Below are 22,167 nucleotides of genomic sequence, written 5' to 3'. Positions count from 1 at the left end.
AATCAACTCACAACTTATGTTAAATTTTCACGAAAATTTTATATTTCGGTTATTGTGCAGTTTTCACGAATTTTTTTATTTATACGAAAGTTTTTTAAATCCAAGCATAATTCACAGCAAAACGTTAGAGATTAACATACTCTCACTTTTCACCGAAATCACATTTAAGTTTGAAAACACCAAGTCCTATTTATCCGTGTTCGTATCACTAACCACCTTTTGTCACGACGGGAGATAAAAGAACCTGCAACCATATCAACTGCGCAAGTTAGCATTACCTCATTAATTGTAAAACGCTATGAGGTGAACGACCACACGTAAGAGGATGTGTTTGCATTCTAATGAATAACCAAAACTTAAAGAATCTGTTTATACCTCCTTTTGTAACAAACACCATTTTTAATATCTGTTTTTCGACATTATTTAAGTTGTGTGAAATATATATATTCACCATATACCTTGAGTGCATCATAATTTAGTTAAAATAAAATTGAAAATAACTAAATATAAAAAATATAAAAAGAATATTTTTTGTAGTTATCTGTTTTCTGCGACCCCTAGCGTGTGGAGACGAACCAGGAAGTTTGTGAATCTTTACGCATACAGTGGCGTTCATTTAACCTACTTGCTGTTTTCTTAACATTTTTTCTTTCATATATTTATTTAAGGAATTATTTCATGAAGTAACGCTTTTATCCACAAATATTTGCAGAAGTATGCGTGTACATGTATTTATAGTATGTAGTAATGTATCAAATATCATCATTTGTTGATAATTCTCCACATAACTTTTCTATGAAGTGCGCAGTATTGAAAGGTATGAACCACATTTACTTAGTCGAAAGTATATTTGGCCTGGCATGGCCAAGCGTGTTAAGGCGTGCGACTTGTAATCTGAGGGTCGCGCCAAACATGCTCGCTCTCCCAGCCGTGGGGGCTTATAATGTGACGGTCAATCTTACTATTCGTTGGTAAAAGAGTACCCAAGAATTGGCGGTGGGTGGTGATGACTAGCTGCCTTCCCTCTAATCTTACACTGCTAAATTAGGGACAGATAGCCCTCGAGTAGCTTTGTGCGAAATTAAAAACAAACAAAACTATATATGTAAATATTTAAATAGAAAAAGTCATTTTCTAGAGCATATTATAATTATTTTTATTTATGTTGCCTTTTCAATGTTGCACCCCTTATTCAACCATAGGCTAAGCTACTGCACTGTGTTGTTTGTGTAGCCATCTTTATCAATGTTTTGCTAAGAGTTTAATATCAGAAGAAGTAGGAATTATCATGGTAATTTAAAATAGAATATTATTAACATACTTGTAAAACACCTGGTAGCACATTCTTAACTCACCGATTACAATTTATTAACAGGGTAAATGTAGTGAAAGCTTTGCAACTACAAACTTGTTCTTTTGTGTTAGCCACGGCTGTCAAATAATATCGCTAAATATCAGAACCAACAAGACTACAACCTACAAAGTGGAGTTAATGAATTTAGGTTGAATTATGAATCTTGTCCAAAAAGTTTGTGAATGTCTTATGTTTGTATGTAGTTGTGCACAAAACTGTTTAATGAACTATTTGTGCTTTTCACACCGTGGAAGTCCGATTTTAACATTATAAATCCAAATCCAGACGTACCACTAAGCCACTGGGTGAGAGAAAATATTAAGACAGGATAGAATTAGAATAGAAAAAACAAAAAAGAAATCTACGAAAAGAAGTTTGTCGGAAATTCTTATTTAAAATAAGTTTAAATTTAGTTTTAAGATAGGTCACAATAAATATTGTCTTCCATTTATTGATACAGACATTCTATAACTTGTGAATTGAAAGAAGTCGGGTCCGGCATGGCCAAGCGTGTTAAGGCGTGCGACTCGTGATCTGAGGGTCGCGGGTTCGCATCCCCATCGCGCCAAACATGCTCGTCCTTTCAGCCGTGGGGACGTTATAATGTGACGATCAATCCCACTATTCGTTGGTAAAAGAGTAGCCCAAGAGTTGACGGTGGGTGGTGATGACTAGCTGCCTTCCCTCTAGTCTTACACTGCTAAATTAGGGACGCCTAGCACAGATAGCCCTCGAGTAGCTTTGTGCGAAATTCCAAAACAAACAAGTCGAGATGAGACAAGATTCAGACACGAGAGAAAACAAAGATAAAATAGAATATAGCTTCTCGCCATACTACTCCCAACTTGTCTATTTTGAACTAAGCTCTCAGAGGCCCTTTCGTCGACAACTTTTGGATTATTTTAAGGGCGGGTTCGAACGTTGCAGTTTTCAAATCTAGTTATTAAATTTTAAAAAAGAAGAGAAACATCATAAATGTTATTATTATTATTACTTGCATTCAATTATTTGGGAAATATACCTCGCTGAGTTTAAAATGTTTTCTTTCGGAAGAAAAAAATAAGTTAGATGTTAGGCTTACATGTTTAGAGTTTAGGGATACCTTTTTAACACTTGTTCTACATGAATAAAAAAGGAAGAAAACATATGAATTTAAAAGCTATTAAACATAACATGACTGAACTTCGACATATACTTATTGGAATTTAACGAGTGAGATCTTACTTACAAATAGCGAAGTTCATCAAATAGCAGTAGGTAGTCATATTCTGAAGGTGTTCAGAATACTGGCTCACTGTATACTAATTTAATAGACTAAACTCTTGCACGTACTGTTCAGATAGCTCAATTTTAATATTCTGCTTATAAGACTTTCACAAATAAAACTACATTCAGATATAATAACATGTAACTTCAAGTGTTTTTTTCAGTATTTGCATAGAATGTTATTTCGAGGAGTAAATAGGAATATATTCATTTAAAACTTAACATAAACTGACTTGACACTTTTTTAGACAAAAATATTTTATTGCAACTTATTATTATTTTTACTCCAAACCTTAGGGCTCCTTCAATTTGTAATGTTTCAAAACGACAACTGTTATTAGGCAAGTCTCTGACTAATCAAAATATAAATGTATATGCCTGTCAGTACATGGAGCTCTGATTCAATGAGTGAAAACTATTTGTCAGCAGATAGATATTTAAAGATAAAGTCGAACTGAAGAGGGTACATGCATGTGTTAAAAGCAGTATTTCTGTACAAGATTTTCCACTGATTAAAGTTTGTTTCAAGAAAGTGTTCTCTCCTTTCTATAAATGGTGAACACGATATCTTTTTAAACAAGCGACGCTTGTTATACATTCAGTGACAGTGAGCAGCACAGCTAAAATCGGTAGTAGTCCTGCGGGAGTAGAGACGATATCCCCGAGGGTGAATGTGTTCTTTTGTTACTGAACAACCCAATTGGAAATTAACATTGTTTGGAACAGTTATGGGAGATAGTGCTCAGAAAAAGAAGTCGCTTTACCTTATTATAAGCAAAAACATTTACCTTAGCTACTTCTTTGTCAAATTAGTTCTACGAAATCTGTCATTTTTTTTATCTATCCTGTTACACCTTGCTACAAATTCAAATCAGTTTTAAAGAAACAACTGAATGAATATTTTCTTTAAAATTTCCAAGAAACTGTATAAACGTAATAAAACAAACTGATTAGGCTATGTATGATGGAAGTTGCTGATAATGGACAGTGTAACACCTCTGTGTTAGTGATGTTTTCCTTGACAGTAAGGGAGTTCATCATATTTCTATTGTTTTTCATCACTTATAAGATCATTGTTTATTCAGAATTTAGTGATGAACTTTATAAACCTTTTATGGGAAGGCAAAACTAGAATAAAAAACAATAGATATCACCATCCGTTTATACATATATTTACAGTAAATAAAACCAAATTGTTAATCAAGCATCTTGTGTGAAACGATAATTTGAAAGCTGAAACGAAAAATACAGTGCTTGGTTTAGAGTCATAGCAAAAGCATCCAGAAGAAAACAAAATATTTTAGTTCAAGAGACACACAAAAGAAACATTGAAGATCGGATGTGGGAGTGCACATTATTTATGTTGTGAGGTTCGAGAGAAAACATTGTGAACATATAGTTTCAAGAGAACAGATTAAGTATCAGTCTTTAAAGTACAGATTAGGAGAGTAACCTCTAACTGGAATCTTGGAAGTAAAGATTGGAGTAGAGGTTATGAGTATCAGTCTTAAAAAAAAATGATTTCCCCATTATAAGTACCAGTTCTGGCAATAAATATTACTAGAATACAGTCTTGTGAAGAAAATATAATTGAAGTGCGGTTTCTGTGTATGGGTTGTGAAAATAAACCTTATTGTAAAGTTTGGTTGTCTTTGATACAAAGCTACTCGAGGACTATCTGTGCTAGCCGTCCCTAGTTTAGGCAGCTAGTCATCACCACCCACTACCAACCCTCGGGCTATTCTTTTACCAACGAATAGTGGAATTGACCGTAACATTATAACGTCCCCACGGCTAAAAGGGCGAGTATGTTTGGTGCGACCGGGATTCGAACCCGCGACCTTCATATTACGAGTCGATCGCCTTAACCCACCTAGCTATGCCGGGCCTTCTTATAGAGCAGTTTGTATTTGGTTTTATTTGTTTTGAATTTCACGCAAAGCTATGCGAGTACTATCAGCGCTGGCCGTCCCTAATTTAGCAGTGGTATACAGGCTAGAGGAAACAGCTATTCAACAACACTCATCGTTAACCTTGAGCTACTCTTTTACCGACGAATAGTGAGATTGATCGTACCATTATGACGCTCCTACGTTGAAAAGGCGAGCATGTTCAGTACTAGGGTTTGAATCCACAACCCCCAGATTGCAAGTCGAGCGCCCTAACCACAAGGCGACTAAATTATGCAAATCAGTCTTAGAAACAAAGATTACGGGATCGTTAGTTTAGGATACATGTTATATAGCGCGTCTTAATATTCTATAATGGAGAATATCTGCCTCACGGCTCAGATCATTCTATAGAATACTCGAAATTTAATATCAGTTACAATAGTCCCAATTAAAGACGACTATCTTTTCCAGGATAGATGTAAGTTGATCTTTCAGCGAATTAGTAACATAATTTTACATAGAATTATGTTTGAGGAAAACTTCCGACTGTTGAACATTTATGCATAACTTAACCAACATGTAAATTAAGGCCGCCGATCGTCCTTACCTCTAAGTGATTAAAGCGTGCCGAGAGACATCAAGGAATGCCGGAAGTATGACGTAAATTGACGTCATATCACTGCAGGATTTTAGATTCCTCAGCCCTCTGGGCGTTATTTAACTTTTAATATGTATAATAGAAAATTCATGAATGAAATCGTGAGAGTAGCAAGTTGTTATTTAGTTGTTGTAAGAGGATGCTAAGTTGTTCTCCTTCACACTTTGGTCTTCAGTTGTTTTTTTTAATTCTGTTTTTTTCTATAACAGGTGTCGTTTAGGAAACACAACAGCAGACTAGATGCTTATCAGAGATGCCATTTTACGCTTTATCACTTTGAACTACAATCCACTTCCGGCTTTTTAAAAATCTGGCTGTAATTAATTTGTGATTTTGTGTCGCATTTTGAGCAAGATTAAGAAACAATATTTTATTTCAAAGATCGCGTAAGGTAAACCTCTGTGTTCAATCACTCAAGAAAGACTGTCATTCATTTTTTATGATAATTTAAAGACGATACCTTCCTTTCTTCTTGATAATTTGAGGACGATGTCACTTTTATAATAATTTTAAAGAAAACGCCCTTCCTCCTCTTTCTGATAATTTAAGTTTCAATGCTTTTTCCTTTTTTTGGTAATTTAGTTTCAATGCTTTTTCTTTTTTTTCTGCTAATTTAAAGATGATGTAATTTCTTTATTTCTGAGAACGTACAATTTAGACAAACATCATAAGTTTTACTGATATTTTTATGATGTTGTCTGTGGCTAAATTTTCCATAAGAACACCCTAATAATCACATGAAATAATAAAACCAAATTTTTACCGTTGATCGTGTACATTGTTGGACCTTTTTGTGTAAGTTGTAATACTGAAGTAATATTCAGGAGAGACTGAGTATGAGTGTAATTTCCATACCAAGTAAGAGGTCTACTACGTTTGGGTTTTTGAAGAAAAATAAGTCCGAAACACTTAATAGCCAAGAATACGAAACACCAGGAAACATTCAGTATAAGCCTCTAATTACTTCACTTGGCTCTAAGGAACGCGAGTATTTTGTTTTTCTCAATTTCGCACAAAGCTACTCGAGAGCTATCTGCGCTAGCCGTCCCTAATTTAGCAATGTAAGACTAGAGGGAAGGCAGCTAGTCATCACCACCCACCGACAACTCTTGGGCTACTCTTTTATCAACGAAGAGTGGGATTGACCGTCACATTATAACGCCCTCACGGCTGAAAGGGCTAGCATGTTTGGTGCGACGGGGATGCAAACCTGCGACTCTCAGATTACGAGTCGCACGCCTTAACCCACATGGCCATGCCGGGCGGAACGCGAGTAATTGGTTATTTTATCTAGTTTAAGTTAGATGAAAAATTACAAATTACCGTATATAGAAAATGTAAATTACATTATGTCATATGTTTAAATTTGGATAATACATTACATAGCTCTTTGTCAAGTAAATGTTAAATAATTTGATTGTTTTTTTTTAATTAAGTACAACTCTACATAACAGGCTATCTGTGCTTCGCCCACCACGAATATCGAAACCTGGTTTCTTTTTGCATTGCAAGTCCCCAGACATACTAATGTGCAACTTATTTAGACTTTTCTAATATACTGTTCAGCTTGTGTGCAACAGATTGTACTTCGTTTTGTTTTCTTCATTTCATATGAAAAGAAACGTATAAGATGAAACCTGCATACGTGATATTTATAAATGTTGACGTTAATCAGTAATTGCAATGTTAAAATAATATATATAGAGAGCAGTTCGTTGAGACAAGTATATTATAAGCAATATTGAATTATTTATTATAGCTTACTGTCGATAGGATAACAATTATTGTTAAGTAATGCATGTGTGTGTTTTTCTTATAGCAAAGCCATATCGGGCTATCTGCTCAGCCCACCGAGGGGAATCGAACCCCTGATTTTAGCGTTGTAAATCCGGAGACATACCGCTGTACTAGCGGGGGGCGTTAAGTAATGCAGGGTTTAGCACGTTATATCACAATGACTTTGAATATACAAATCAGCATGGCATGTGACGCCCACAACTGATATAAAGTCGCAGTGAAACGGCATGTATCATTAATTATATATTAGATAGGTCATGAAAAGCTACCGAGAAGAAGTGGTATGCTGCTTTGGACAAGACAACCTTATGTTCTTACAATGGAACCTATGCTACAATACCATTGTGAAGTTATATAATATGACTTAACAATAATATATATACATATGTAATATGTGAAAACAAGCACGTATGACTTATGTTTAAATCATGTGTATGAAAAAATGCATTATTATGTTATACGTATACGTTAATTTACACGTGTAATAACACTTTATGAATAATGGATAATGTCAAGAAAACCATGATAAGCTACTTACAAAAAATTATGTGAGCAAGAACATACGTATTAAGTTATACGTGTATAATAGTTGATATAAGTAAATATACATTTTTGTTAAGCTGAAGATGACCTAAGAAGGTCGAAAAGTTGTTCTATATTTGATTTTAATTAAAGTTTTAATACCCATACGATCCATCTTGAGAATAAGTTTTTACTTTAAGTGGGTTTCTCGTCATCACGAATTAAATCCACATTTTATAATCAGCTGAATATAAGCTATGAAAGAGTTATGAATTTGCTCATAAGTTTGGTAGCGATTGACCTGAAACCGAAATAATTAATAGATGACAATACGTATTATAACTCATAATCTTTCTGAATAGATTTTAACCAGTTAATCTCTATTAACTGCAGTATAGTAGAACTTAAGTACATAATGATCTGAATTTTGTTTTTAGAGTTTTGAATAGGTTTTTTTATTTTTGTCACTTTCTTTGGACTAAACTGTTAGCAACGACGGCAACCAAGTGATGAAATAGTATATTCTAATATTCACCACTAAGAAAAATATACATATAAGCTACAGACAGTACCCATTCTACTTTTAGTTTAGACTTAAATAGGATAGTTTGATGTAATCAGAGGTTGATTCCAATATTTAGTAAAAAGAGAAGAAAAATATTCGAGTTGTAAGCTCATCTATTTGCTAGGCTTTCAGTTTGTGGTTACGTACACGAAATTAAAAAAAATTCTTACAGGTTTTCCAAGTAAAGTTTGCTTAGAGGTGACATGTCCCACCAACTTACCCTGACACGCTCCTATCAAGGTTCCTTGTGACGTAAGAAGTTATGGTCAGGGACGGGGCAAGGTTTGTATGCTATGTGTTTTACTAAGAATTTGGAACGGTATGCATTCTTTTCACTTTTACTTTTATGTGCTTCTTCATAACTTACCAACTTGAGTTAATACCGTACTTATATCCCCTTGATATAATTTCTAAACACGCGATTATTTAATTTCTGAGAACACTTACCGAATTTAAAGGCACGCGCACACATACAATCATTCAAGTGTTTGTAATAATTCAACGTAACTAAAATAAAAAAATGACTTACGTTCGATATAACCTCGTAAAATAACCTTTGTCAAATAGCATCAAATTGTAACTGAAAATACTCATCCAAATTTATTAATGTTTTCCCAGCTAACTGTTCTGTCGATAGATGGCTTATTCAAACATGGTTTACCTCGGTTTGCTTTTTTACCTGACGACTTTGGCCTTAGTTACCTTGTTATCAGCACAAGGAGACAAAAAGAACAGAGGTAAGGACTTTGAATATATCTAACTAATGTTAATTCAACTTTGTATCATTTGAATTATTAATGTTAATTACTAAGTCAGTATGTATGAGTGTTCATCCTGGTTTTTTGTCTTACCTCCATTAAAAAATTTACTATATATTTAGCGTTCGTGAAAAATGCATTGTTTTTTATAACAAAAAGTTGATTATATTATTATTTTAAGGGAAGAATTTAAATGTTTTAAATTTATTTAAAATTTTGAACACTTCACACCATAATATTCGCTCTCCGTAAATACAACTTGTTAACCATGACAGTTGTTTGTTTGTTTGTTTGTTTGTTTTTGAAATTCGCACAAAGCTACTCGAGGGCTATCTGTGCTAGCCGTCCCTAATTTAGCAGTGTAAAACTAGAGGGAAGGCAGCTAGTCATCACCACCCACCGCCAACTCTTGGGCTACTCTTTTACCGACGAATAGTGGGATTGACCGTTTCATTATAACACCCCACGAGGGTCGCTTGTTCGAATCACCGTCGCACCAAACACGCTCGCCCTTTCAGCCGTGAGGGCGTTGTTATGTGACAGTCAATCTCGTTATTTGTTGGTAGAAAAGTAGCTCAAAAGTTGGCGATGGGTGGTGAGGACTAGCTGCCTTCCATCTAGTCTTTCACTGCTAAATTAGAGACGTCTAACGCTGGTAGCCCTCGTGCAGATTTGCTCAAAATTCAAAAACAAACAGATCTAGTAGATATACGCCATTTCAGTTCAATATAATTTCAATAGGTATACAACCGGACTAATTGTAAGCTTCACCTTCAATCACAATGGGTGTTTTAAATAATTAGTACCAATACTGGAAGATACTTGACTTTTTATATTTTCTCCATGAAAGGATTATAAAATATTATGAATTGTAGTAGAATAAGAACTTAGGTACAATACTTTGTTTTGTAGAACCATTTTATTGTTTTGAAAAACAACATTTTTAGGTGCATAATGAATATTTTTTTCGACTTTTGTTTTTTAGTAGACATGGCTCTTTTCGTAATGTATTCGTGGTGTATGTCTTACCTCAGGGAGTAATATACATGCATATTAAGATCGGAGTACACATGAATGTTTATATATCACAGTATACATTACTTTAGGTAGTAAATTGTGTCCCTTTTAGAGTAGTAATATGTATCTCAATCATGTATTGTTGTAGTAGGTACCAGTGCTAATCTTATATTAACAGTCTTAATTTTAAAATTTGGTTTTAAGTGGTAATCCTTTACTATTTTCGATAGTGATATGTAACTTACTGCAGGTAGAAGTATGAAACATCTTATTTTTGGCTTATTTAGTCTGTTATTTGTTAGGTAGGGCTGTGTTTATTAGTTTAGGTAGTAGCTGTGCGTATTTTACTAATAGCGTGTTTTATAGTTATTTTCAAAACTTTCATGACTATAATATGTTGATACATTGCTATTGTAGGAAATCTAAACAGCTTTCAATGTAGCTGTGTGGAATATTGGCAGTGTATAAGTGCCGGGGGTAAACCTTATTCCTACTGTGCTCATAGCAATAAGATATGCTGTTTCATCGATCCTAACGCGCAGATGGTGGGAATTTTACCCAGGCCTAATAAAATAGCTAACTGTGGGGAAAAAGGGGTTGACAATGGTCGAGAAGGGTTTGCAGAACCTGGAGAATGGTCTTGGCATGTAAGTATGAGAAATAAATGTATATATGTTTCAGAAAAGTGACAGTTTATATAATAAAATTATGATTGTATTAACTTCAAGAGAATCGTCGGGAATTTTGTTCTTTGTACCTTCTACATATTTCTGCAATTTTTCTCCCTTTTACTTAATATTCAACATTGCCAGTCAAAATTTCCCACATCTTCTTCTGATGTACCTTATATAAAACTATTCTCGAAATAAAAATTATCTTTCACAAGAAATATTAAAAAAATGTTTAAAATTATGTGTGTCCAGAGTAATGTTAGTAAAGTACGTTATTTACAAAATGTTATACCATTTTACGTATCTGTCGATTTATCAAAGTTTATACGCACATCGGAAATAACTTTCTTAGAAATTTACATTACTACTGTAGTTTCAAAGGTGCGTATTAAATCGTCTTAGTATGCTTGTTTCTTTCAGCAGTTTGCACCTGAGGCATATAATATAACACTGAACCGTTAGAAACCAAATTTGGCCCAGCATGGCCAGCTGGGTTAAAGCGTTCGACTCGTAACCTGAGGGTCACGGGTTCGAATCCCCGTCGCACCAAATATGCTCTCCCTTACAGTCGTGGGGGCGTTATAATGTGACAGTGAATCCCACTATTCGTTGGTAAAAGAGTAGCCCAGGAGTTGGCGGTGGGTGGTGATGACTAGCTGCCTTTCCTCTAGTCTTACACTGCTAAATTAGGGACGGCTAGCTCAGATATCCCTTGAGTAGCTTTGTGCGAAATTAAAAAACATAACAAACTAAACTGGGTGTTAAAAGGTTTAACAAATTAATAATTTCTTAAAGATCGTATGGTTAGGTTCATGGAGGTAAACAATTACATTTATGTAAATTAAAAAAAGTTTTAAGGTGAATATGAATACATATTTTATGGGTGTAGTGTATTTTAATCTGTGTACACTTAACAAAGTATAGTGTGTCTTAATAATGTATATTTTGTGTAAGTCTGATAGCAATACACACACATATATTATTTGTATCAATAACATTTTGACACATGCCATGAAAATCTAATTTATATTTATGGTTTTCTTAATTTATATACTATGTTTTGGGCAGTTTTATGGTGTTCAACAGATGGCAAAACCATCGTTACACGTGTTTTGATACACAATTGTTTTGCAAGTGTTACATGTTTCAACTATTAGTAATTTTTATATTTTTAAAATTTGATGTCTAGAACTTCGTCACAGTACACAAAAATTTCGTTTTTATTATTTGTAGGCTGCTTTGCTGGAAAAACCCCGCGATGTTTATGTTTGTGGAGCATCATTACTGGACGAATACTGGGTTCTTACTGCAGCTCACTGTGTTGATAATTAGTAAGCTTGCTATTATTTTAATAATTTTTCGAGTAGTATGCTGAATTTATCTTTCACGTATTTTACCCACATCTTGATATAACAACTTTTGTTCTAAAGGTAATGAGAACAACCTTGGTTCTCAGGTCATCATTATCATCATATAAATAATATTATTTGAGAGTAGAGGTTCTTTCGTAGACGATTTTAGAACAGAAAATTCTTAAATTACTAAGATTTCACTAGAAACAAACAACCATTGATGGAAACTGCTATGAAAAGGTGAAAACATGATTTTCGAATGAAATTTGGTGTTCTGGTTTTGAGTAGAAGTCTTTGGCATTTTTTCTCGGAACCGATGTTTCATAGCTCTTGTGTTTGCTAATCATAACTTTATGTCCACTTAAGAAAACAAAATATAAATGTCTCAATCTTTAAACGAATATACACTACTGGCCAAAATCTTAAGGCCAATGAACATAAAGAAAAAATATGCATTTTGCGTTATTAGACTCAACCACTCATTTGAGTAGAGCTACTAAAGAGGAAAATAAGAAAAGGGAAAATAAAAATAAAAATCATTTTAGCATTTAACAGGAAAAATGTGAAAACTATGAAATTAGCCTAAATACTAGCTGGTCAAAAGTTTAAGACCATACCAAAAAGAAGTCCTAAACAGGGTAGGAAATGCCCAACAAGAGGTCTCACTAGTGAGTTGCACGGCCGTTATTGCGAATAACTTCAAACATTCGCTTTGGCATGGTCGATATAAGCGTTTGCAGAAGGCTGGCTGGAATGTTATTCCAAGTGATGAAGATGGCTTGACGAAGATCATGTTCTGTTTGGAATTGACGTCCATTTCTATAGACTTCCCTTGCCGTCCACCCCTAAACATTGTCAGTGGAGTTCAGTTCGGGTGAACACTCTGGATGGTCCAAAAGAATCAGCAATGAAAAAGTCCTTTGTCCAGAAAGCATTATGGGTTGCTGCGTTGTCCTGCTGAAAGATCCAGTCATTTCCACACAAGTGAGGGTCTTCAGTCAATAAGGGTGCTCTCTCCAACATACCAATTTTATCAGCTACTGTTTGACGCCCCTGTATAACCTGAAGTTCCGTTGCTCCATGGAAGGAGAAAGCACCCGAGATCATGATGGAACCTTCTTCACTGTGTCGTGTACAAAATGTCTCCAATGGAATATTCTTATCGTGCCAGTAACGTTGGAAGCCATCTGGACCATCCAGGTTAAATTTTTTCTCATCAGAGAACAAAACCTTCTTCCACTTTTTTACGTTTCATAGTTGGCACTTCTCAGCAAAGTTTAACCGAGCTTTTTCGTGGTGTGGAATGAGGCGTGTCCTTTAAAGACGTTTATGGTTTATAAAGCCTTTCTCTTGTAGATGCTGTCTTATTGTTCTTGAGCTGCATTCTGCGTCCGTAAGGTCCTTAATCTGGTTTGACGATCGGCTGGTGTCTTGTCGGACAACCCATCGAATTCTCCTGCTTAACGCCGGTGAAATTTTCTTGGTCCGACCACTTGAAATTCTCGTTCCGTATCCCTCAGGTTCTTTTAAGAAATTTGCAACAGTTGTTTTACTACTCCCAATGTCATCGACAATTCTGCCACGTTCAAACTCTGTCTACTTTTTAGCCTTTGCTATGTTTTGACCCAACGTAACACAGGAGATGTCAGTGGGAGAGGTTGACAACGCTAATGCTTGAACACAAATGACTAAATTGTGTTACGTGTTTACCGATTAACGCTTCGTTTCAGTATAATCTTAAACTTTTGACCAGTTAGTATTTAGGCTAATTTCATAGTGTTCACATTTTTCCCATTAAATAATAAAGATGTTTTTTATTTTTATTTTCCCTTTTCTTATTGTCATCTTTCAAAGCTCTACTCAAATAAGTGGTTGAGTCTAACAACGCAAAATGCATGTTTTTTCTTTATATTCATTGGCCTCAAGATTTTGGCCAACAGTGTATATATGTTAAGACACAAGTACACTAAGTCTAGCTTACCATTAGATATAAATACATAAATTTTCCGTCGCACTGGTTTGTTTCACCTTTGTTTCTATTATCATATGCACCTTTTTTATCCTTTTAACATTTGAAAACTTTAAAACGTGGGAATATAGAGATAATGAATATAGGTATAAATCTCTTCACGGTTTGGCTTGTTTATTTTGGTTATCTCAGTTTATGTTATAAGCATGAAAAACTAAACGGAAGTGGTTTTGATTTATTCCAACCGAAGTGTCTCTTAGTAAACAACATTAGTTATGTTATTTGTATTATTCCAATTGTTTTCTTATTTGTTGAACTTTTTATTGTATATGTTATTTTAATCTTCCGCAGAAAATGGTTAAAGACAACAGAAACTAAACTGATTTTATATCGTGACAGAAAAACACAACAAACTTAAAAGTAAAGATAAAAACCGTTTGTTGCACTACAGACTATCTTCCCAATACCTCCAGCAGCAATTCATCACAGACGTTTAGTGCTAAAAACACTTTATGTTACCATTAACCTACCTAGTAACCACGAAAAGTTACATTTCCTTTTGAGCTGTAGTTTCTATCAATTTCAAAGTCTAAATATTAAGTATGATGTTGTACATGTATTGGTATTATCAGCTAAAAGTTTCGGTGTAACACTAACTTTGATGCCTGTTTATGTTAATATTGTTAATAATTTAAGAGAACTAATGTATATAGTTATTCAGTAATCTGTCAAACTTAGATTATTTTACACTGATTAAAGTAATGTGTGAAATTAATATGATAAAGCAACAAACAACTAATACTGTTCGTAAAACTAACAATTAACCATATAAGGTGTGTGTGTTGCAAATTTGTGTTTATCAACTGAAGACGTCCTTGTGAAATAAAATGGTTGATTTCATTTACTAATTTTTTCTTTAAGTCAGACGACAAGCCCCTTAAAGGTACGACTTGGAGAGTACGACGTGTCCACAACAAACGAACCTTTACTACATGAGGAATTCGATGTGGAAAAGATAGTCATATACCCACAGTTTGATAACGCATCATTGACTCACGATATTGCCTTGATTCGATTAGTCAAACCAGCCAAAAAGAAGCTTAATATCAACACTGTTTGTATGCCAGACAGGAACTTTTCAGACGAGGAACTTCTAAGTAACAACAGATGTTTTATTACTGGATGGGGAAAAAGAAGAGAAGGTAGGAAAATTAGTATGTTTTATACAATAATCCGAAACTGATTAAAGTTTATCGATACTGTTTTGCTTTTGGACGAAAAGAACCTGTTTCTTTAATGGATATCATTACGTACAATTGTTTGTTCGAATTACTTACATAAAACGGCAATTGTACATGATAAAATTATAATAATGACATTTCTGGAAAACAAAACACAGTTGTTTGTTGTTTTTGGAGCACGCATTTCTATATGGTCTGAAAATAAATATTAATCGTAGTCAATGATTCAATAGAAAAATCGTGTTGAAAGTGATTTAATAACTTACGTTTTCTTATTTTCAAGTAAATCTGTACAAGTAGTTGTGATAATTTACAGAAACAAAATATGCAATACATGCGACAATAAGAATTTCTAATAATTTATGACTCTAAAAACTTCAACCTTGTTATGATGTATGTTTCTGCTGCATACACCGTAATACGTGACAAGTATAATTTCACATGGTACGTGACAGAATTATTCATTGTAGATAACATCTAAAAGCTTTGTTGTGTGTGTCAAGTTAGTTAGTTAGTGATCACCATTAGATTCCATCTGGAAACATAGGGCCGCTTGCGGATTCTTCAACAAGTATTTAAATGAGCAGGTTGTTAGTCCACTGCACCAAGCCGTCCCTAATTTAGCAGTGTAAGACTAGAGGGAAGGCAGCTAGTCATCACCACCCACCGCCAACTCTTGGGCTACTCTTGTACCAACGAATAGTGGGATTGATCGTAACATTATAACGCCCCCACGGCTGGGAGGGCGAGCACGTTTGGCGCGACGCGGGCGCGAACCCGCGACCCTCGGATTACGAGTCGCACGCTTTACGCGCTTGGCCATGCCAGGCCGTGTGTCAAGTGGAATACGCTATACATCGTAAAATATTTTACATGTATATCATACCTCAAAATAATGTTTCATGATATATATATCGCAAGAAATTTTCGCATAAATAATAATTCATGATGTTAGGAAAACACGTAGTCTCAAAAGTCTTGATAGAAATGAAATAGAAGCCCTATAACCCGAATGCTTTCGAAAGCTGGACATTTCTTCAAGGGTAAACTAGGAGTAGACCACGACTTCAACCTTGTTATGATGTATGTTTCTGCTGCATACACACAAAAATATTATCCTAAGAACCAAATAAATAAACGGTGAAGGTTACAATAAAACTCTGTTCATTGACCGAAACGATAGGTAGTAACCTATCTTCACCTTACAGTGGTGGGTTTAAGTATAACGCTGTATCTAGATTTGTATTACTTCGTTTTCTTCAGTTACGGCGTTATCAGAATTCTCCCACAGTCTCTAGTGTACGAGTACAGAATACATAGTCTTTGAAAAATGGCTTTTCATTAATATTTAACACCAATTTTGGTATTCATTAAATAAGGGAAATAATCTTAATTGTTTATATTGTTTGCTACAATTTTTTTACATAATAAAATAATAACTTTAACATGAATTTGGGTTCCTTTTACTTGTTCTGAATGTTACAGAATACCTAAGAATTCAACCAAGCAATGTAAATAATATTGAGGAATTCTTCATTTTTTCAGACTCTGACCATTCTCTTCTGTTGAAAGAGGTAAACGTTCCATTATGGAAGCACAAAGACTGCGAGCGAGTGTTGAGGAAACAGTTTGGACCAAATTTCACGTTACCTAATACAGCTATATGTGCTGGTACAGAAGGAAGGGATGCTTGCGATGTAAGTTGATCAATAATTATTTTCCTTTTTGTTTTGTTTTAATATTGTCCTTACAAGAGCATACAAGAAATCCAAAATAAAGCACAGAATAAAATAATGGATTGGATTTAAAACAATCCATACCATCCACCAACGTCAATCAAGAGGATTATCAAAAAATTCCATATTCAAAATAGTTGTATCTTTAGAACGTACCAATCTAATGAGGTTTTACTGCGTTTGAATGTGGTACAAGAATTTTAAAATATGTCATGGAAAACTTCAATATGCTATCCGTTTCTCTCAACCAGTGCAAGAGGCCGATCCCTTGTCTCCCGCTGAGACAACAGTAAGTCTTAGAATTTACGACGCTGAAATCAGGGGATCAATTCCCTCGGTGAACGCAGCAGATAATTCGATGTGGCTTTGATATAAGAAAAACACACACGCCTATCCCTAAATGAAACTACCACAAACATAATTTATTCTAGACAGTGTTTACCAGTTTGTGATGACGAGAAACCCACTCGAAGTAAAAATGTATTCTCAAGACGGCTGCTATGGGTATTAAAACTTCTACCAAAATAAAGTACAGAACAACGTTTCGACCTTCTTGGGTCACCTTCAGGTTAAGAAGATCGAAACGTTGTTCTTTGCTTTATTTCAATTAAAGTTTTAATATCTATACCAGCCGTCTTGAGAATACAATGTATCTTAGTATTCAGCACACTGGTGCATATTTCATTTGAATCTCCAATCTCGTATCTTTGAAAGAGCGAGAAAATAAATATAAGAAATGTATGTTAGTTTGCAAGAAAAGCGATTCATTTATGGAGCATTTTAATGTCTGAAATCTTGCAACACTCCATAAATGGTGGTTAAGGCACTTTACTCGTAATCTGAGAATCGCGGGTTCGAATCTCCGTCACCAAACATGCTCGCCCTTTCATCCTTGTGGCGTTATAATGTTACGGGCAATCCCACTATTCGATGACAAAAGAGTAGCCCAAGAGTTGGCGGTTGGTGGTGATGACTTGTTGCCTTTCTTTTAGTTTTAAACTGATAAATTAGGGATGGCTAGCGTATATAGTCCTCGTATAGGTTTGCGCGATATTCAAAACAAACCACCTGTTCAAAACATTTTGAATAAAACTTGCTTCTCTATGTGCCTTTGATTAAATTATATTCTTCTCTAACAAGTATTTTTAAGACTGAATAATTTTAGATAAGAGATTTTTCTTATAATTGTTTTTTATAATGAATTTTATTTATCATTTATACGGAAATGTAAGTATGGCTTACTATACACACTGAGCAGTTAGTCACAGGCGAGGGTCTCGTCCTAATATTATTGCAATATTACGATTTTTTTGTTTAAAAGTATTATGTAGACAAGATTGGAACGAAATAAACTTTAAGGAGTTACATTTGAGAAATAGAAAAGACGTTTTTTTAATGTTCAATAATTATGCATGAGGCAAAATATGGACTTCCTGAACAATATTTATATTCATTATGTTCCCGAAAAGTGTCATAACGAACCACTGTATGGTTGTAACAGTCAAATAATTAGCGAATTTTTACGTGTCATCACTTGTCTCTGTTCGTGATGACGAGAAAACCCACTTGTAGAGAAAAATATCCTTATACAACAACTCAAGCCCAAAATAAACAAATACAAAGGAACACCTTTATACCTATATTAATAAATATAATCAAACATCTAAGCACGCCCTCTACATTCCTACAGTCAATTACACAACTATCTTCAAACATGTGGTCAGCTATCAGTCAGTTACCTCTTTCTTTGTGAACCTGACGATGACCGAAGAAGGTCGAAACGTTGTTCGCCCCTCTACATAAAAATTTACCCATACCAACCGTTTTTAAATATATACTTGTCTCTATTGTTCCAGGCTATTTCAAATGTAAGTACTTCCTCACACCATATGTTGCACGACTTTTTTTTGTATATTTGTTGCTGTTTGAACATTATAGTTTCCAAGTCTATGATTACATCTCAACTGTTTTTCCTTGATTTCAACTACAGGATAAAAATGTTTATATCAGTAGAAAGAGTAACTGAAGAAAAACTTGTTTTTATTCAAATATACTTTCTAGGTAAAAGCCTAGTAAAATAAGATAAAAACATATATACGAATGTTCAGCGTGCTGAGTAACATAAATTTATAATTAAGTAATTTTACTAAACCAGAAACAGCCAGGCAAATGAGATTATTAAGTTTTGTTACGGATCTTAATGACAGATTTAAAGGATAAGTTAATATATATTAAAAACTGTAACGACTGACTTAGTGACCAATTAATATGTATAACAGTGTGTATAACATAATTTAAAAAATTAATTAATTTGTATTACAGAGTGTTACGATTAATTCAAATAATTAATTCTGGTTATTTCTTCTTCATTTTTGTTTTGACTCAACTTCTTCGCCATAAGTACAATAGGTAGTTTTGATTTTTTTAAATAGATTAAACAAAAAGGCGAAGTTACTGGACAAAAGGTAGGTGAATAATAATTACAATATCAAAAACAAATTTGTTTTCTGTGTTTCTTAGAAAATATTAAGTCTCAGTTTTCATTACTGAACGTGTATAAACAGTATTTGTGAAGTTTGTTTTATATAAATGAAGCTTCTAGCCTGTGAAAGATTTTATTTTCAGCAATAAATGCATAATAATACATTACCTAGTACCACATATTACTACTCTTTATAATTTAATGTAATATTACTACGTAATTTGAATACCTCTCGAATACTAACACAATTTCATTAACAATTTACTTATCATTCTCAAAGGAGTTTAAAAATTAGGCTGGAATATTGTTCATTCTGTGTTTGATGAACTTAAACAGAAAATAATACGAGTTTTTCACTAGAGATGCTTTCTAAAATACCAAACTTAAGGCTAGAAAGAAGAAACATTGAACCAAAGAAACCGTCGTGGAGCCACAAGATACGCCCAAAAGTGCGTAGCATTCAATCTGTAAAAGAAATTAGGAGTAGTCATAAAGCTCAACTACAAGGGATAAATGGTTTTTGCACAACTTATTTATGCCCAACAAAATTCAAAGATTGATAAATACTTTTTTTCATACTTTTGTCACGATAGTTTTATAATTCCTGGTCACGAAGGCCGTGAATAGTTTTGCCGAGAAATTTTGACAATTCTTGTTCTAGACAAGTAACTCTAGTACAGGACTTTCAGGACATTTTTTTCTTTAGAACAGGCGTTACTTATTGAAAGAGTCAGTAAAACAATGTTTTAACTTGGCATATGAAAAACCTACGAAATAGTGTCTCTAGTTTGGCACATGAAAAACTAGGTGAAACTGTTTCTAGTTTAATATGTGGAGGGTCAGTAAAACAATGTCTGTAGCTTAGCATATGAAAAATCATTGAAATAATATATAGAGATTGGCATATAAATTTTTATAATATGTTTTTGCAGGGTGACGGAGGAGGACCTCTCAGCTGCGAGGAAAAGGGACACTGGTATCAAATAGGTATTGTTTCTTTTGGAATAGGATGTGGGAGACCTAACATGCCTGGTGTCTACACACGCGTAGGAAGCTACAGAAACTGGATTCACGAGGTTGTTTTAAACTAAATTATACTAAGCATTTTATATTTAGAATATTAAATTTGTGAAACGCGTAACTGTATTGTGTGAAATGGGAACTAGTTCTAAATTGCATAAAGACTTCAAATTGAGTGTCTTTTTAAACTTTACGACGTTTGTTACTACTGTCATTCGCGATTATTCAATCAAGATATGACCTGTGTAGCGACTTAGATGATGTATTCTCCAGATGTCAAGAACCATGTGACCTGTGCAGTGATTCAGTTGACGCGTGTTCGCGATTATACCTTTCAAGCATTGAAATTTAAGTCTCTTTCTATTGACTGATATCAGCATTTATCAACAAGAATGTTTAAAATTAAATAAGCCAACCTTTTTTAAATAGTATTAAGTTCTTTGAAAATAAACATACAGCGTGAAACATAAAAAGGAAGAATATTTTGCTGTAAACCTCTATTAGATAGTTTGATAAGACAGTGTGAGTACATTCACAGAATACAATCGCATCATGGGATGTTTAAACAGAGAAAAATACTTTCAGATTTCAACACAGTCTTTGTTCATGGGAGTCGCTAAGAGTTTCTTCGAGGTGTTTGTTTCTGGTAACAACTGTTACGACAAGAAATACACATTTATGCTTGTTTGAAAATTAAACTGGATAGAATACCTATTCATTGCTTAATTAAAGTCATGTGCAACACAGTTATAGGTAGGAAAATTTCTTTTTAATAACTATATTTTACCTTATATATATATACTATAAAATTGATATACTGTCATCAGAATTTTTCGTACCGTATGGAACTAGCGTGGAGTATGTAAATTTGAATAAAGAGCCACAGACTTTTCAAGGGTATTTAGCTGTTTCAACTTAAATAAACATATAAATGATTTTTTTTATATTCTCGCCATAGTTTAGTTTTACAGCCTGTTGTTTACGTGTTCGATGCTGTATAGGACGGTACAGCGGTGAAAAACGAGACCACTGGCTATTCGGTATGTTTTGGATGCGTTGTGGATAGGCTAGGGGTATTGTTTTGGCTCTTACTCTGTAAGTAGATATGGCAGCTCATAGAATTAATGTTTATTTATAGTCCACAAGAGGGTTTGTTCACATCGCCACCACAGCGATGCTCCTGGTGTTGTTTTATTAAACTCTTAAAATATTAAATAATGGCACAACTCTTTATTAGTTATAAACTTGGATTACGTTGTGTAGAATTCTAGTTTCACAACTGTTTTTAATGTAGCGATGTGCTGTATGATGTTCAGGCCTCATTTAGAGATGCGCCATGTGATCTTCATGCCTCATTTACTATCATTAAATGATTAGTTGTAAGTTGTAAAAAAAAGTGTTTTCACTTTTGCGTGAAATATTTAAATACACTTGTGAGACGTGGGATGATTTTATAAAGTAAAATTTCACTTTAATTTTAAACATTACTGAAAACTAAAGAACACAGGCTACAAGAATACCAAATTATATTATAGGCTCATAAACAATTATTTGCTAAATATTTAATGTGTATAAAGAATTTTAGTAGATTTGAAAAAAAACACACACACATAAAGGAACTATGTTTGAATACTTAGTGTTATAATTACAACGAATAAAAACGCTTTCATCGTCAAGAGAAGTTTAATCGATGAATAGTTATTATTCAATTTTAGCTTCAATATTTTGATGCATATTAATTCACTGATATTCTTCATTTTTCGTACTGAAAGGAATCCTGATGTCTTCTTCACTTGCAGTTCTTTCACAGTTTGTGTCCAGGCTGCGCAAGTTCTTTTTCAGTTGGTCTAAAGTCTAAACGATCTGT

At 34.0% G+C, this 22,167-nt stretch overlaps 1 protein-coding gene across 3 annotated transcripts in view; it reads left to right on the top strand.

Annotated features, from left to right (window-relative positions):
* LOC143222626 (chymotrypsin A-like) overlaps positions 1 to 21,244 on the top strand; it is a 28,504-nt gene extending 7,260 nt beyond the window's left edge. For 2 of the 3 annotated variants that reach the window (XM_076449336.1, XM_076449334.1), the window contains exons 3-8: positions 8,673 to 8,791; positions 10,247 to 10,476; positions 11,734 to 11,831; positions 14,743 to 15,023; positions 16,608 to 16,759; positions 20,213 to 21,244. In XM_076449336.1, the coding sequence (XP_076305451.1) occupies positions 8,692 to 8,791; positions 10,247 to 10,476; positions 11,734 to 11,831; positions 14,743 to 15,023; positions 16,608 to 16,759; positions 20,213 to 20,371 (1,020 nt within the window). In that variant the 5' untranslated portion in view covers positions 8,673 to 8,691 and the 3' untranslated portion in view covers positions 20,372 to 21,244. Of the gene's footprint in view, positions 1 to 8,226; positions 8,337 to 8,672; positions 8,792 to 10,246; positions 10,477 to 11,733; positions 11,832 to 14,742; positions 15,024 to 16,607; positions 16,760 to 20,212 lie in introns of all 3 variants that reach the window. The other variant, XM_076449335.1, reaches the window with a different exon arrangement.
* Positions 21,245 to 22,167: the final 923 nt, after the last annotated feature.

Source organism: Tachypleus tridentatus, chromosome 8, assembly GCF_004210375.1.
Source record: "Tachypleus tridentatus isolate NWPU-2018 chromosome 8, ASM421037v1, whole genome shotgun sequence".
In the NCBI taxonomy this organism is placed as follows: domain Eukaryota; kingdom Metazoa; phylum Arthropoda; class Merostomata; order Xiphosura; family Limulidae; genus Tachypleus; species Tachypleus tridentatus.
This window is presented reverse-complemented; position numbering and strand designations above follow the sequence as displayed.